This window comes from Physella acuta, unplaced genomic scaffold, assembly GCF_028476545.2.
Source record: "Physella acuta isolate Inbredline_101_S28 unplaced genomic scaffold, ASM2847654v3 ptg001871l, whole genome shotgun sequence".
Classification (NCBI taxonomy): Eukaryota; Metazoa; Mollusca; class Gastropoda; family Physidae; genus Physella; species Physella acuta.
Genome location: NW_026733377.1, coordinates 61678 through 79540, shown reverse-complemented (window position 1 = coordinate 79540; position 17863 = coordinate 61678). Strand labels below are relative to the sequence as shown.

The 17863-nt window shown below is 37.5% G+C and overlaps 2 protein-coding genes across 4 annotated transcripts; one reads left to right on the top strand and one right to left on the bottom strand.

Annotated features, from left to right (window-relative positions):
* Nucleotides 1-2301: 2301 nt before the first annotated feature.
* LOC131930972 (mucin-2-like) lies at nt 2302-4401 on the top strand. Its single transcript, XM_059287638.1, has 2 exons — nt 2302-2432; nt 4096-4401. The coding sequence occupies exons 1-2, from the start codon at nt 2318-2320 to the stop codon at nt 4362-4364; spliced, it is 384 nt and encodes a 127-aa protein (XP_059143621.1). The 5' UTR covers nt 2302-2317; the 3' UTR covers nt 4365-4401.
* Nucleotides 4402-5396: 995 nt separating this feature from the next.
* LOC131930979 (uncharacterized) lies at nt 5397-16433 on the bottom strand. 3 transcript variants are annotated; one of them, XM_059287648.1, is made up of 4 exons: nt 16310-16433; nt 15583-15804; nt 13525-13695; nt 5397-5997 (listed from the first exon to the last, which is right to left on the bottom strand). In XM_059287648.1, exons 2-4 carry the CDS (start codon nt 15740-15742, stop codon nt 5795-5797), a joined length of 534 nt encoding a protein of 177 aa, XP_059143631.1. In that variant the 5' UTR covers nt 15743-15804; nt 16310-16433; the 3' UTR covers nt 5397-5794. The 3 variants fall into 3 exon arrangements, with proteins under 3 accessions (XP_059143631.1, XP_059143632.1, XP_059143633.1); XM_059287649.1 differs by having other exon boundaries at nt 16365-16398; XM_059287650.1 differs by having other exon boundaries at nt 16374-16392.
* Between the last annotated feature and the right edge of the window lie 1430 nt (nt 16434-17863).

Below are 17863 nucleotides of genomic sequence, written 5' to 3'. Positions count from 1 at the left end.
GGGCTGGTAAGTAGGTCACCAACCAGTTCTACGACTCAATAAAACCTGCATGAGCCATAGAACTGGTTTGGGACCTACTTACCAGCCCTATTGTACCCAGCCGAACAACAAAGTAGAAAGCCTTATCTCTGTACATACAGAAAGAGTTCGACGCTATTTGGATTGTGATTTATTTTAAATAGATACACGTTTTTGACCAAAAGGCAAACTATTAATCTGAAAGAGATATTTCTTTCAACAATGCCTTACGCAAAAAATAATCTGTATTTTGGCTATGAATTCGGTCTTACTGCGTGTTTTAACTAAATTTAACAAGGACTATGACTAAAAAAAATATTGACTTCTTTAGTAGAAACAAATTTAATAACTAACTTAACACTTAAACCACTTTTAGAACAAATTTCTATCCTCAGTTTCTTATCTAAAAATTTAGGAGTCTTTCTGTCCAGGGGTGTTTATGTTTTTGGGTGTTTCTGTTTGGGGGCGTTTATAGACAGAAGTGTTTATATCCAAAGGAGCCATCTGTTATTTCTGCTATTCGTCAGGTATTAGATTTATGCTGGAGGTTACCACCGGTTATAGTCTTTGGTTCCCCAGTCATCAATATGCCACGCTCTGAATGTTCCAAAATCATCAAAAGCTACGCTCTGATTGTTCCCCAGTGATAAAGTCACGATTTAGTAGTTCCCCAATTATCAACAGTCATGCTCTAATTGTTCCCCAATTATCAACGGTTATGTTCTAATTGTTCCCCAGCTATCAACTGTTATGTTCTAATTGTTCCCCAATTATCAACGGTTTTGCTTTAATTGTTCCCCAGCTATCAACAGTCACTATCTGATGGGTTTTACCATTTCCGGCCAAGACGACACGGATACGGAAATAATCCGCTACACTGACGACAGCCGGAAACCGCGGCGTGCATATCACGTCAGCACTGACACTGACACTCCGTTTGCGAGGCTGTCAGTGACAGCCAACAGCCATACAGGGCTGTACTCCCAGTTCGAGGCTGTCCTACAGATCTGTGAAGTGGAGACTTTCGGAGGTAACAGAAGACGGGAGTCTATTTTTACACCTTTATGTGTTGGCTGGCATTAAATCTTTAGTAGCCTAAACAAACTTCAAGACATCCGCAAGTATTTGAAATAGATCGGTAGCCATGCTATGTACTGGTGTTGTAAGGGACAACTGACTAACAATGGTTTTTTACAATTATAAGATTGAGCCGTTGACTACATCGATATAAATGTTTGGAAAGAAATATCATGTATTCCACCAATAGAGCCTGTTATAAAGGTTAAGTTCCCTTTTCGGACCTGAAGATACATGGGGTAAATGAAGTAGAGTTCACGTGTTTCTGTGACCTCGGCGTATGAAGTGGTGAGCCATGTGCCCGCCCACCTTTACTTTTGAGTTGAATAACCATCAGAGTTTGGTAGACGTTCCGCTTATTTGAACCCGGATTCGAACTCGAGACTTTCGGATTAGCAGTCTAGCGCTATACCGCTAGGCCACGCCGTCCCATAGAGCCTGCTATAGCTGTAACCAAACGCCCCCACCCCTTCCTTTACAGACTGTGCCTCACCCAGGTATGGGCTGACCTGCTCACGATTCTGCAGCACGGGCTGCCATAACCTTGAGTGTCACATTGACGGTCAGTGCCTCCAGTGTCGGCCCGGGGGTCGGGGAAAGCTTTGCCTCTCCGGTAAGTTTGGTGACATCATTCACATGGGGTGTACACTTTATCTGTTCGTCATCACACAAATATCGCACGCCTTGTCAGTATATAGTTAGTACATCATTAAAACATTGCACCCTTGAAGCAGTTTGTCATTGGTACAGTGTATCTTTACAAGATAGTAGTTCATCATTTAATATATCCAGCGTGCATGATTCCAATAGTAAACTGCTCCAGCATTCTTAAAACAGCTTTCTTTAAATTCCTTACATAATGCTTTAAAACTTCCGTCCATAATTCCATCCGATCAAAAAATTGTATCATTACACAATCCCACAACTCATAAGACTCAATAACACTATTCGTGCTTAATCCCATCCGTACAAAATTCCATATTTCCATCTGTATGTAAATCTATAAAACCACCAGTGAATACATTCATCCTTGCTGAATTCAGCGCAACTATTCGTATATAATTCCACACAAATGACGTAATTCTGCTCACTCTAATACCCCCCACCCTCATTAAAAAAACCTCCCCCCCCCCCAGCCACAGACAAAGTTGTGGAGAAGACGACGAAACCCACTGAAACCTTCAAGGTGCCGAACTTCAAGATTGACGTGTTCCTGGTGGTCATGTGCTTTGTGGTGGCTTTCGTCCTGTTCTTCTGCCTCGTCTTCGTCATACTGTTGGGAGGCGCCATGAAGGAGCCAAGTGATCCAGTGGAAGTCTTGGTGGGGAAGCACATAGGTCAGTTGTGTTTTAGATGTCGTGTATGTTTTAAAACTGAAGCTAATTAGCTCAGAGTTGGGGGAGTGTGATTAAATTGCTCAGGTTTAATAAGTTTTCAAAAGTTAACGGTACAGATTTAATAAGTTTTCAAAAGTTAACGACAAGCGAGGGCTATTTGCAAAGAAAAGAATGAAATACTTACAAATAATAAATAATAATAATAACAAATATCATGCAATATCATGATTGTTAAACTATACATAGCTGTAGGACGCACAATAGGTTTGGATGTTATCTTCATAGCAGTAGGATATAGAATAGCGTTGGATGTTATCTTCATAGCAGTAGGATATAGAATAGCGTTGGATGTTATCTTCATAGCAGTAGGATATAGAATAGCGTTGGATGTTATCTTCATAGCAGTAGGATATAGAATAGCGTTGGATGTTATCTTCATAGCAGTAGGATATAGAATAGCGTTGGATGTTATCTTCATAGCAGTAGGATATAGAATAGCGTTGGATGTTATCTTCATAGCAGTAGGATATAGAATAGCGTTGGATGTTATCTTCATAGCAGTAGGATATAGAATAGCGTTGGATGTTATCTTCATAGCAGTAGGATATAGAATAGCGTTGGATGTTATCTTCATAGCAGTAGGATATAGAATAGCGTTGGATGTTATCTTCATAGCAGTAGGATATAGAATAGCGTTGGATGTTATCTTCATAGCAGTAGGATATAGAATAGCGTTGGATGTTATCTTCATAGCAGTAGGATATAGAATAGCGTTGGATGTTATCTTCATAGCAGTAGGATATAGAATAGCGTTGGATGTTATCTTCATAGCAGTAGGATATAGAATAGCGTTGGATGTTATCTTCATAGCAGTAGGATATAGAATAGCGTTGGATGTTATCTTCATAGCAGTAGGATATAGAATAGCGTTGGATGTTATCTTCATAGCAGTAGGATATAAAATAGCGTTGGATGTTATCTTCATAGCAGTAGGATATAGAATAGCGTTGGATGTTATCTTCATAGCCGGGACGCTTGCCAAGTAAAACGGGGTTTGCCTACAAAGTAAGAACACGATAAAATCATGTCAGTTTAAAATACTGGGTGAATTTCCAGCCTCTATCTGTATTATAAGGTCAACACAATACAGACAATATTTCACATATCAAAAGTACCAATTTTCCAACCTCATTAACGTTTAAGCAATTAATGAAAAATGTGTTGATCTAACTTGCGTTTGTTTTCCAACCAAAGCATATTCTGTCAAAATTGAATTGGTCACTATCTTAGTTACATAACCCAAACTAAAACAAAGTCAAGAAATGAGGGATATATGTATATATATATATATATATATATATATATATATATATATATATATATATATATATATATATATATATATATATATATATATATATATATATATATATGGTTCCATGACAAATAATCTCAGGACAAATGATCTCAGACAAAATATCTTTTGTCCATGAGATCATTTGTCCTTGAGATAATTTGTCCTGAGATAATTTGTCCTGAGATCATTTGTCCGTGAGATATTTTGTCTGAGATATTTTGTCTGAGATCATTTGTCCTGTCACCATACATATATATATATATATATATATATACACACACACATGGAATGACCTTTAACTTCCAGACGCCATCTCCCGCGCCCTCCAAGCGTCCAACATACAGAAACCTCTCCACCTGGCGGCCAGCACCTCGACCACCTTCAAACCAAAGACCACCGCGGATCCCAGTACTGCGACCCCAAGTGCTAGCAAAAAGGTACTTAAAACAAACACGAACCCCAGCAGTGCGACCACTAGCACGTCAAAGAATACGCAAGCTCAGGAACCCACCAATCCCACGGACCCCAGCTCTGAGACCGGCAAAACAACCGGAACTGGCTCAACGAAAGTCTGAGTACCGATGAGCGAACGTTTGAGAACCACTGTCAACGTCTGAGAACCACTGTCAACTTCTTAGAACCACTGTCAACGTCTGAGAACCACTGTCAACGTCTGAGAACCACTGTCAACTTCTTAGAACCACTGTCAACGTCTGAGAACCACTGTCAACGCCTGAGAGCCACTAAGATAACGCAACAGTCTGAGAACCACTGAGTCAATGTCACAATCTGAAAACCACCGTCAACATTTGAGAACCACTGAGCCAACGTCTGAGAAACACTGAGTTAACGCAACAGTCTGAGAACCACTGAGTCAATGTCACAATCTGAAAACCACCGTCAACATCTGAGAACCACTGAGCCAACGTCTGAGAACCACTGAGTTAACGCAACAGTCTGAGAACTACTGAACTAAGAAAACCCATCAGCTCGGCCAAACGTCCTAAGTTTGGTGTGAGTTCCCTTGCTAGTATCTGCTGGATCAAGCACCTTTACAATCACCATTTGACGTTTTTTTATAATACCAAAAAGACGGAATCAGTTTTATTTATACTAACCAATTGAGATAGTTTGTCTTACAAACTCTGTTCAATTTCCAGTAAAAAAAAAACTTTTGTTTTGTTTTATTTACATAGACAACTTGTTTTGGGTTAGTTAAAATTGCTATTAGAACTTATTTAATTAAAATGATAACCTGACATTAAATCAAAGTGACTATATGTCTCTAATGACCCCCCCCCCTCCCCAATGGAACCATTTATCGGCCTCCTCTAAAGCTCACAAGAAGCCAATCTCCTATTTCAAGCTTTCTATCATATAACGTCTTGTTATGTACGTTTAGACAATGCTTGCTTAGACTAGGTACTTTTAGTCCGCTGCGTTGACTGTTAGCTAAGTCTATGTAGGCTACCTATAGATTTAGACATTTGTGGATTTTTAACAATTCCCGTTAAATTTAATTAAATAGTTTTTGTAATGAAAAAATGTTTATTATTCCGACAACATAATAAATTGCATTAAAAATAATAAACATTGAGTTGCCTTCAAGCTTCTGCCACTCTTTATTTCGTTATTTGCAAGTCAGTGAAAAATATATCAAGACAACCAAGTAACAATAAAAACAATTCTTAATTGGAATTAAAAATCTTAGGTGCTACTAACGTTTCCGGCAATATCTCCATCCGGCAAAAACATCTAATTATAAATTTAATTATATATAATTAAGAAAATTTTTTAAAATTGTATAAGAAAGGTGTAAAAAGTTTATGATTTTAATAGTATACACTACAGCGACAATGAAACAAGATTGTCTAGTTGGTGTGTCTGGTAGTTGTAGGTCTAGTGGGAGGGGGGTAGTGTCTGGTAGTTGTAGGGTTAGTGTGAGTGGGGTAGTGTCTGGTAGTTGTAGGGCTAGTGGGAGGGGGGTATTGTGGTAGTTGTAGGGTTAGTGTGAGTGGGGTAGTATCTGGTAGTTGTAGGTCCTGTGCATCACAACAATCACAATCTCGACGATTCCACCAATCAGCATGAAGCAAGAACCCAGAGCAGCCAATCCAAATGAGAAGCCGAAACCGTAGACGGGATCGTCGTCACTTCCTCTAGTGGCCTCACCTACCAAGATGCCCAGAAAGACAGCTACCAAGCATCCTGGGGAAAAAAAACCATCGTACTCTAACCAAGCGTCATGGAAAAAAAAAGAAAAAAAAAACCATCGTGCTCTAACCAAGCGTCATGGAAAAAAAAAGAAAAAAAAATACCATCGTACTCTAACCAAGCGTCATGGAAAAAACAAACAAAAAAAACCCATCTTACTCTAACCAAGCGTCATGGAAAAAAAAAGAAAAAAAAACAACCATCGTACTCTAACCAAGCGTCATGGAAAAAAAAAGAAAAAAAAAACCATCGTGCTCTAACCAAGCGTCATGGAAAAAAAAAGAAAAAAAAAACACATCGTACTCTAACCAAGCGTCATGGAAAAAAAAACAACAAAAAAAACCCCACCGTACTCTAACCAAGCGTCATGGAAAAAAAAAACATCTTACTCTAACCAAGCGTCATGGAAAAAAAACAAAAAAAAAACCCATCTTACTCTAACCAAGAGTCATGGAAATAAAAAACATCGTACTCTAACCAAGCGTCATGGAAAAAAAAAGAAAAAAAACAACATCATACTCTAACCAAGAGTCATGGAAAAAAAAAGAAAAAAAAAAGAGCATCGTACTCTAACTAAGCATCATGAAAAAAAAAAAACATCACACTCTAACAATTAATCTATGACTAACACTTTTTGTGTGGCCTTATTTCAGAATTTTTATGTTAAAGGCACCAAGGCATTGTTTGTGTTTCCTAGCTCGGCAACTACACAAACCGCGGAGCTGGATTTAAGGTTTACAAAAAAAATATACTGTGAATAGTTAAGAGAAGTAGTATGATGAAGTTTTGGATTACGACTTCAGTTAGAATTGATTTTTAATTTTTTTTTGTACTACTAACATTTTATAAGCTACTTGTCTCATAAATGGCGTGATGTCAGTACCGGCGCCAGGTTATTTAGCGCCCTAGGCTAACTTATTAAAACGCCCCCTTTCACACAAAATTAATTACTAAAACATATGTATAAGAAAAAAATTAATTAAAAGCGACATATTAATTTTTTGTCGCTTGTATACACATTATAAGTAGACACAGTGGCGTAGCGAGGGGGGGGGGGGGGCGGGGGGTGCGGACCGCACCGGGTGACACCATTTAGGGGGGTGACACCAAAGCAAAAAATAGGAAAATATATAGAGAAAAACTTGAGGGGGGGTGCAAATCGAAAGTTCGAGGGGGGGGGGTGCAAATCGAAAACTTGAGGGGGGGGGGGGGGTGCAAATCGAAAGTTTGAGGGGGGGGGGGGTGCAAATCGAAAAGTTTGTCCCCGGGAAGGGTCGCTACGCCTCTGGGGGGGTGACACCATTAAGTGCCGCACCGGGTGACACCCGACCTCGCTACGCCACTGAGTAGACATCAAAATCAAATTTTACCTGCCTCCTTCGTCGTAAGTGTACTAATTCCTTCAATGCCAGTTTGCAAGCGTAATCACATTCTATTGAAATTGTTGCAAAGTCCACGAGAAAAATTTAAAGTGCTTACCCCCCCCCCCCCTCCCCCCCCTCCCGATAGAGAAAAGTCTGGTAAACACCGAAAAAAAAACCCCACAGTTCTTGTGGTGTTGGGCTCTCTGCAGACCTCCCAAGGTGAGTTCCAAAACGGAACTTACCTGTTTTAAGCTTGACCGTCACTAGTTATAATTGTCTAACTTGTGTGATTATGTATCGATTTTTTGTTTTTCGAAAAATAAAAGGTTATAAATTATAGTTATAGATTCCAGCCTACAAATTGTTATATATGAATCCTTTAGAAGAATGTGAAAAATATGAAAAAGGCACTTAGTTAATTATATGATTAATTTGCGACTAAGACGATTTTAGACGCATTAGCTGCACTATCTCATACTGTATGTCTACTAACATTAAGTATTGCAATCTACAACGGCTACTGATGTATTTGTTTTTCAACTTGATAATGCTAAAAACCTACCAAAATATTTTGTTTAAATTCTTCTGCACTTTATAATTTTTACAATAGCAAATAATAACTTAACGTTGTATTTATAAGTAAGCGGTCAACCTAATGTGCAGGAGTTTGAAATGAATGTAAAGTTAAGCAACGAATTATCTCCCATTTGGAAATCCAAGTACCAAAATATTATTCAAGGGAAATAGCTTTCACAAGAATAGCTAAATTAACCAAGTGTAACTAAGACATGTTTGAAAAACACAATAAAACGCTCTAAATTTCATTACGTAATAATTATACCTAACCTTTTGTATTAACTATGTGACCGTGTCTAAAAAATATATTTTACTCATTGACTACTTAACTGTAGGTTTTCTTTGAAAGTCAAAACACGGTAGCTTTATTATGACAAACTTCTAGTCAATTTTTATGACATTCTTTAATCGTTACTGGATTTTCAATGCGCATGAATAGTGATAATTATACAATTTTTATTATGGTAGGAAAAATTATTTCACTTGTGTATTATATATAGATCCCATTTGGAACCTTGTGTGTGTGTTATTTTTTTCCTTCACATTTTATACATTGTAAGTACTTTTTTTCTTTTTTATTTCTTGTGTGTGTTGCCTGGCCCCGGGTGGGCCTCACGCACAACTATGTCGGAAAAATACATCAAACGGCTATTCCTGCCTAAGTTTGGCATGGCAGGACATGCACCAAAAACTCTAGAGATTTTCATAGAAGAGGGTTTTTCTTTAGCTACCCTCACAGCTGACGAACTAAAAAGAGAGCTATGTATGTTATGTAGCCTATCACCAGCTGAATTTGAAGGTCTGTATAACTATGGGACACTGCGTAAATGGTATGTCACCATTAGATCAAAGGAACTATATGAGAAAATGCACCTAAAAGAATTTCACAGAGATTTGCCACCTGGGGTAACATCCAGATACAGAGTGCAGAGAATATCAATAACCCACGCCGATAAATCTGGGCAAAGGGGCATGCTGAAATGGCTGCCTTCCAAGACAAGCGACGATGATATAATGGCGATTCTGAAATCTATAAGCAGTCAGGACTCAACACCAACATTTAAGAGAATAGACCAATCAAATGTGGTCCAATTCACCATCTCTCTGGAGAAAGAAGATGTGGAGAGTGTCCCACACTATATTATACTTACAAATGAGGCCAACAAGGAGAGCAGAGTCCTTATAATCCTCAATGGGAGGAGGGTGCAATGTTGCCACTGCAACACAGACAGGCACCTGCCTAAAATGTGTGAGCATTTGAGGACTCGCGCTCTTGACGGCGTCCAGCTAGTAGACGGATAGTACAGGGCAATTGAGCCTTGGGATGCAAATGATAAAGAAGAAGTTAGGGAGCATCTAAGTAACAATAGAAATTTCTTAAAGCATTGGGACAGTTATGATGTTGACGGAGAAAGACAAAATGAAATGCTTAGAGAAGCAAGGCATAGAGAGAAAGAAGATGCCTTTGGAGTAGATGGCCAAACTGAAGCACATCATACTACTGCAGCATCACAGCAAGTTAACGAAAGCGTAACAGAAACCACCATAGAGGCCGAAGCCATGGAGACAATAGCGATCAGAAATTCCATAGTAACAAGGTCTCAAAACGATGGGAATCAAGAAAATTTGGAGGCTGTCGACGAAACAATAAATGATATTCTTCAAGATAACACTAGTTCAGAAAACGTAACGAAACCGCTAAAGGAAATTAAAAGCACACAAAGTATATCAGCAACAAAGGTATCAGGTCAACTGTCATACAGTCAAGCAATCAGTTCAAGTAAAAATCAATTACCTACAGTAAAGCCACCTCAAAGGGTCGTGACCAGGGCCCAACGGGATAGCAAACCAGCGGTTGGAAAGTTTGGCGTTAAAAGATCACCACCATCCAGCCCTCCAGAAACAGATGTTCGAAAGAAAACCCCAAATAATTCATGCTAACTCTGGCAACATTGAACATCAGGGGAGGCTAGGGACAAACACATTATATAAACAACATAATAAATAAACACAATATTGACATCCTACTTTTACAGGAAACTAACATTTGAACTACAGAAGAAGCAAATAAACAAGATGCATAATTAATATCGACAGTCTCAAGCTAAACATCACTCGATCAGCCCTCAAGTAAATTAACATTAGAACAGTCTTCTGTTTCCCAGGTTTTTAAAAGTGCACAACCTGAATGGTAGAAAGAGATACACACCTCAACCCCCCCCCCCCCACACACACACACACTTCCCCCACTCAACCGGACTGGCGGATTTTTCAAGGTAGCGTGCCCTCTTTGCCAAGGGTCAATTTTATGTCATGGAAAGTTTTGGAATGATAGATCAGTATGTGTACTGCAGAGACACTTCTCCCACGGTCGTTTCTATTTCTGTCCATTGGTGGCTACAATGTGAACTTTTGACTCCTCAGCTAAGGACAAAGCACAGTAAACTAAGCAGTCAAGAGAAACCTAGTTTGCACACCTTATTTTAGTCTAGTTCTTAAGCCATTATATATTCTCTATTTGATTATTATATATGCAATTGATGTTCATGTCTTTGATGCTGTGTAAAATCTATCAAATAAATAATTATTAAATGTTTAAAACAATTGAATTAATAAAAACAAAAGGAAAAAAAAAACTAATTGAGGACTGTATAGATATAGATGTTTGAAAGGGAAGAGTGTTTGCTTTTACGTGTCTCATTGTAATAACATAGCTTTTCCGATTGCTTAAAATTTGTATCATTTTAATTCTCTGTAATCCCAAATTCATTTCAGCTCCACTTTAAAAAAAACCAAATTCCCCCTCTCCCCCCCTCGTCCCCTTATCCCACCACGCCGAGAAAAAAAAATCCCTTGAATCATCATTTAATTACACATTTGCATTTTCAGTTTCAGGTTGGTTTTTAATTTTTATTTTTTCTTTATATTTAGACGTTTTGTATTAGATTTACGTATAAGTAAACCATCTTAAATGAATGAAAGCAGGCTACAAGTAAGAAAGAAATATTACTATTGTAAATCTGTATCAGTCCTCACAAGCCGATGATGAAAACTGTAATACTAAAGCGAACACACAACTGACGCTATAAATTACGTGTTAGGCGAAAAAAAAAAAAAGAAATACAATTTTTATTATCACATCCCCTAAATAAACAGAACTACGACACCAACTCGCTTAACTTCATCAAGCTCAACAAACGATACTCCCAATCAACAATGATTTCACTGGACCTACTACTACACGTTAACACTCAACACAATTCGATACCTTAATACCACAAGATTCGATACTCCCGAACTCCAGAACTACGATACCTCATGACCTACATTCACATTTCTCTACTACCAATCAGATTCCACTAGACCTACAACTTCACAACAGCCAAAAAAATAAATATATGACACCTTAACACTTCGATACTTTATACTAAGTTTATACCTACGAAACCATAGCAACAACCTTCCGCCGTTACTCCCAAATCTAAACAATTCATCCAAACGTACCAAACCAGTACAATACTTTGAACACCCAGTCACTACGAAACTCTATACACAAGAACAAAGAAAAAACAAACAAAATTGCTCGAGTTTTGGAACGTCCCGTCATGCGCTGGAGCGATCACTAAATCAACTTTAAAATTAGATAACCGTTTGAAATATTCGAAATTTAAATTACGAACTCATTTAATCGGTTTTTACATCGAGAATAAAAAGGCAAAGTGACTGGTAAAAAGCGCCCCGACCTTTCCAAATTAGGGAGGTGTGGTTGCCTTTACACCATCGCGAATAAATATAGGCCTATATAGACCTACTTTTAGGGTGGGGGTGTAAAATTGATAGTTCGTCTTTGATGCCAAAATAGAATGCTACTCCTTTGTATATTACCATCTATAAAAGATAATCAAAGTTATTAATTATTAGGTACTTTTTGATAATAGCGATTAAAACTTTTTGCGCCCCCCCCCCCTAGAAATGGCGCCCTAGGCGACGGCCTAGTTCGCCTTATAGGTAGCGCCGGCCCTGCGTGGTGTTTTAATACTAGCTTGAAGGTCTCAAGTTCGGATTTCATCCGCACTCAGCACTGTTGGACGTCGCTGAGTACACCCAGCTCTAATGGGTACTTGTCTCACGTTGGGGAAAGTAAAGGCGCCTGGGCAAAAACGCTGACCACACCATCCCTTTATATAGGAAATACATGAACTCTGTTTCACCTGACCTATGGATCATAAAGTCTTTACTTACTTGTTTTATTAGAAAATCAAACCAGGACCGGATATTATAACTGCTAGCTCAGGGAGTTACGTGAACAGATGAAGCGGTGGAGTTAAGGATTAGGAGTTAGGTTAGGATAATAGTTATAAATATGGTTTGTTAGTGTGTTTGGATATTCGACAGGAGGTCTAAGCCTTGAGAAATACTAGGTATTTCGTAGAGCTGTCAATAAAAAAAAAACTCTTCTAATACTGAAAAAAATGGTAACGTTTGAATTTTTTTTCCTAAGGCGAAGAATGTTGGATTGACATCTAGATTTGTAAACCCCATATAATCCACCATAGGTGGGCTAGTTACTCATGTATCGTAATCCTAACCTAAACCCACACAAAATAATATTCACTTATCCACACCTCCTACCCACATAAGCTTGATGTTTTACAGCGTTAAGTTAAATTTAAAAAACATTATTTCTGTCCACCTAAACACCCAAAGACGGAGGTAATTCTTACAGATGGACCTTATAAACATAGACATCACCTGATAGAACTTCTAACACCGTTATCACCAAAAACTGGTTTGGATAACGTACAAACATAGACATCACCTGATAGAACTTCCAACACTGCTATGATAAAAAACTGGTTTGGATAACGTACAAACAAAGACATCACCTGATAAAACTTCCAACACTGCTATCACCAAAAACTGGTTTGGATAACGTACAAACATAGACATCACCTGATAGAACTTCCAACACTGCTATGATAAAAAACTGGTTTGGATAACGTACAAACAAAGACATCACCTGATAAAACTTCCAACACTGCTATCACCAAAAACTGGTTTGGATAACGTACAAACAAAGACATCACCTGATAGAACTTTCATCACCGCTATTCACAAAAACTGGTTTGGATAACGTACAAACATAGACATCACCTGATAGAATTTCCAACACCGCTATGATCAAAAACTGTTTTGGATAACGTACAGGGGCGTAAAGAGGGGGGGGGGGGCGGGGGGTGACACCAAGGCAAAAAATAGCAAGGTATATAGAGAAAAACTTGAGGGGGGGGGGGTGCAAATCGAAAGTTTGAGGGGAGGGGGGGGGGGGTGCAAATCGAAATCTTGAGGGGGGTGCAAATCAAAATTTTGAGGGGGGGGGGTGCAAATCGAAAATTTGAAAGTTCGTACCCGTGAAGGGTCGCTACGCCTCTAGGGGGGGTGACATCATTAGGTGCCGCACCGGGTGACACCCGACCTCGCTACGCCACTGATAACGTACAAACATGAATATCACCTTATAGAACTCCCAACACCATTATGCTAAAAACTGGTTTGGATAACGTATAAACATAGACATCACCTGATAGAACTTCCATCACCGCTATCACCAAAAACTGTTGTTTATGATCTAAGATCTGTCCACGGTTCTTCAACAAGTGATAGGCGAGAACTACGTAGCTGCCGACAAGACAAATGATGGCTAGAATCGCCATGGCTGTACCGAGACTCACATAATCGCCTGGCACCGACACTAGTGGAAGAAAATAATTGTTAGGGTAACATTAGAGGTACATCATGGGGAGAAATAATTGTTAGGGTAACATTAGAGGTATATCATGGGGAGAAATAGTTGTTAGGGTAACATTAGAGGTATATCATGGGGAGAAATAGTTGTTAGGGTAACATTAGAGGTAAATTATTGGGAGAAATATTTGTTAGGGTAACATTAGAGGTATATCATGGGGAGAAATAGTTGTTAGGGTAACATTAGAGGTATATCATGGGGAGAAATAGTTGTTAGGGTAACATTAGAGGTAAATTATTGGGAGAAATAGTTGTTAGGGTAACATTAGAAGTACATCAAGGGGAGAAATAGTTGTTAGGGTAACATTAGAGGTACATCATGAGGAGAAATAATTATTAGGGTAACATTAAAGGTAGAACTTTGGGAGAAATAGTTGTTAGGGTACTTCATTATGAGAAATAATTATTAGGGTAACATTAGAAATGTATCTGAGGAAGACAAAATTGTTAGGGTAACTTTAGAGATATATCTGAGTAAGAAATAGTTGTGCTACACCATAGGAAGAAAACACTGCAACACTAGTAACCACCTCATAGAAATATATAGAAAAAAACAAAACAAACAGCAAACATGCTTTTCGAAATGTTCCATTTGCTATGCTTTTTATTGTGAACTATTTGAAGTACAAAGTAAATTATAACACATTCTTAACACACAATTTTTGCTGTAGTAAAGCATCTTATGGTCATGTTTATTACTGGGTTTTAAAAAAAAATCTAGATTAAGATTAGGGTTTAACCACCATGGGGTTTAGCCAAGGTTGTACTGACGGCCGGTAGTTGACTAGTCTTGGGGTAGATTTAGAGTTAGGATTCTAGACGCCCCCTGTAAAGGCTTCCATTTAAATATAAAAAAAGACCTTGTTTATTATTTAAAAGGGCATGGGCGGGTGTACTTTTCGTCATAAACCCACTAAATCATCGATTTCCCACTTTTACAGAATAAACATCGTTGAATCTAAAAATGACAGTGTTATGACCCTAAAAGCATTATTTATTTATGAAAAACCGGGTTTAAAGTATTGTGTACAGCGTCATTTGTTTACTTTTTTGGTAAAAAATAGCAATTTTTTGACCTAGAAAAGTACTATTAGGCTTCGCGTAAGCCTAATGTGTTTCATATCAATGGAAAGGCCGTGACCTCCTTTCTTTATTTGTTCTAAAATTAACGGACCAATCAAAATACCTATTTTAATGTGATTATTTTTCTACGTCATAGAGTTGTTTATTTTACTCAGTCGGGTTTTCCGGTATGCAAATTTTTTACCTCAATTTTTTCATTGGCATGTGTTTGGCGTTCACAGAAAATAGGCGCCAACGAAAACTGCCCAAAAATAAAAGTGCAAAGACAACCTTATTATACTATCATTTGGTCATACAGCGCTGAAAAAAAATAGTTTATTCTGCCAGAAAATAATTGCCCTGCGCACTTTTCCGTACATAGTTTTCGTTTGAACATTTACCTAGTCACACTGCCTATCTTGTCTGTTAGGAGAATAACATACCGGCAACTTCCGAGCCAAAGTACCAAGAGAATCAAATCACAGCACTAGCCGTACGGCAACTTCCCAGCCAAAGTACCAAGAGAACCACATACCGGCACTAGCCGTACGGCAACTTCCCAGTCAAAGTACCAAGAGAATCACATACCGGCACTAGCCGTACGGCAACTTCCCAGCCAAAGTACCAAGATAATTACATACTAGCACTAGCCGTACGGCAACTTCCCAGCCAAAGTACCAAGATAATTACATACTAGCACTAGCCGTACGGCAACTTCCCAGCCAAAGTACCAAGATAATCACATACACGCACTAGTCGTACAAACACTTACCAGCCAGAGTATAATGGCAGTAGCCCCACAGACCTAAGCCATCATCCTGGGCGTCCATCCAATGGCAGGTTAAGAGCCCCACCAGGTAGACGATAAGCCCCAACAACGCAAAGAAAGGGCCCACTAGAAACAGGGGCCGGAACTCGAAAGTCTGGGTCATTTTCAGGGGAGATAACTCTACTTCATCATTATGTGGTGTGGTCAATTAGCAGGCGGTTCTCGCTAGAAACAAAAAAAATTAAGCTTAATTATCTTTATAGTTCTTATGTTACCATATTTCTTACTAATTGGAAAAATCGTATATATTTGTGTATATATATATATATATATATATATATATATATATATATATATATATATATATATATATATATATATATATATATATATATATATGTATATATATGTATATATATGTATATATATATATATATATATTTGTATATATATATATATATATTTGTGTATATATATATATATATTTGTGTATATATATATATATATATATATATATATATATATATATATATATATATATATATATATAATCTTAGAGTTGATCAATTCATCCTAGCATTCGTTCGTTCTGACGGTTCGGTTCGTAGAATATTTACATTTTATTAACTGATATGGGGGCGGGAGGGGTTAAGGTAACGTATGTGAAATTATATTAGTATAACACATACACAAATATACAGAACAGACCACCACATACACATCTACTTACAATCAGAAACCTACGAAAAGACCTTCACAAACATACAACGACGGGACCAACAGACCTCACATACACAATGTACAAGGTAAACTTCCTGTTTGAAACCCGCCCTGCGTGTCACGATAACACGCTTGGTGTGTCACGAATACACGCCTTGTGTGTGTGCTATACACAGCACGCCCGCGTGAATGACAGCAAGGTTCTACTACTGGCATCATACGTTAGGCTTCGTTGCACTTTATCTGTTGGTTAAATACAGCTATACATTGATCCAGAACCTCTGTTACTCGTTGAGATGCCAATATATATATATATATATATATATATATATATATATATATATATATATATATATATATATATATATATACATATATATATATTATATATATATATATACATTTATATGTATATATATATATATATAATATACATATATATGTATATATATACATATATATATATATATACATACATACATATATATGTATATATATACATATATATATATATATATACATACATATATATGTATATATATACATATATATATATATATATACATACATACATATATATGTATATATATATACATATATATATATATATACATACATACATATATATGTATATATATACATATATATATATATACATACATACATATATATGTATATATATTACTGGACAGATGATCTCGGATAAATGTCCCATACAAAATATGCAAAGAACAAGAGTAAGAAAGAAAAACCGTCACAAATAAAATAACGATAATTTATTTGAGTATTCTACTTATTTCTGTCTTCTCATTAGAAGATTTAAAACTTTAGAAAAGATTAGAGTCTTCCAAGAGATGATTCAATTAAATGGTGACATTTTTAAAAGACCAAATGCTTTATACTCTACGATTGTGTTTGTGAGCTATAGATGTCAACCCATTTTTATGTGTGCTTAAGAAAAAAAAAGAGGACGGTGTTGTCAGGCGGTAGAGAGTTAAGCTCCTTACCTGATCTCTCAAGTTCGGATCTCGTTTTGAATTAGGGTCTGAATGACTTACCTGAGTCCACCCAGCTCTGACGGGTACCTTACTTACGTAGGAGAAAGTAAAGGTGGCTAAGCATAGTGGTGACCGAAGTCAAGAAATGTATAAACTCTACTTTATCTGCTTTAAAAGGGAAGCTTAACTTTCAAGAAAAACGACGATAAAATACAATAAGAAAAAAAGTATCCATGTGTTCGTGTTTAGCTTCTGTTTCGACTACATACCGAGAAATAACAAAAAAAAATTCGATTTAATGTACGTTTTATTGTTAAAAAATAAAATCTGGACAACATATTTACAAGTATAACATTGCGTGGAATTAATTCTTCATGTGTAAAAAGAAACACCGTGAATTTTTTTTTTTAACCGACTAGTGCCATTCCCCCGATTCCCCATCAGTCCCCTATTCAGGGTTTCTTACAGGTATCTCTTCGGGGGGAGGGGGGGGGGGGGCTCCGCCCACCCGAAGAAAGTCTACCGCCCCCCCCCCCCCGAACGAGATGGAATTTATATAGTAAACA

Coding starts and splice junctions, on each gene's coding strand:
- LOC131930972 (XM_059287638.1), top strand. CDS start 2,318: ATGTGCTTTGTGGTGGCTTTCGTCCTGTTCTTCTGCCTCGTCTTCGTC. Junction 2,433..4,095: donor CTTGGTGGGGAAGCACATAG/GTCAGTTGTGTT, acceptor TTTAACTTCCAG/ACGCCATCTCCCGCGCCCTC.
- LOC131930979 (XM_059287648.1), bottom strand. CDS start 15,742: ATGACCCAGACTTTCGAGTTCCGGCCCCTGTTTCTAGTGGGCCCTTTC. Junction 13,696..15,582: donor CTGCCATTATACTCTGGCTG/GTAAGTGTTTGT, acceptor TTCTTCCACTAG/TGTCGGTGCCAGGCGATTAT. Junction 5,998..13,524: donor GGTGATGGAAGTTCTATCAG/GTGATGTCTATG, acceptor TTTTTTCCCCAG/GATGCTTGGTAGCTGTCTTT.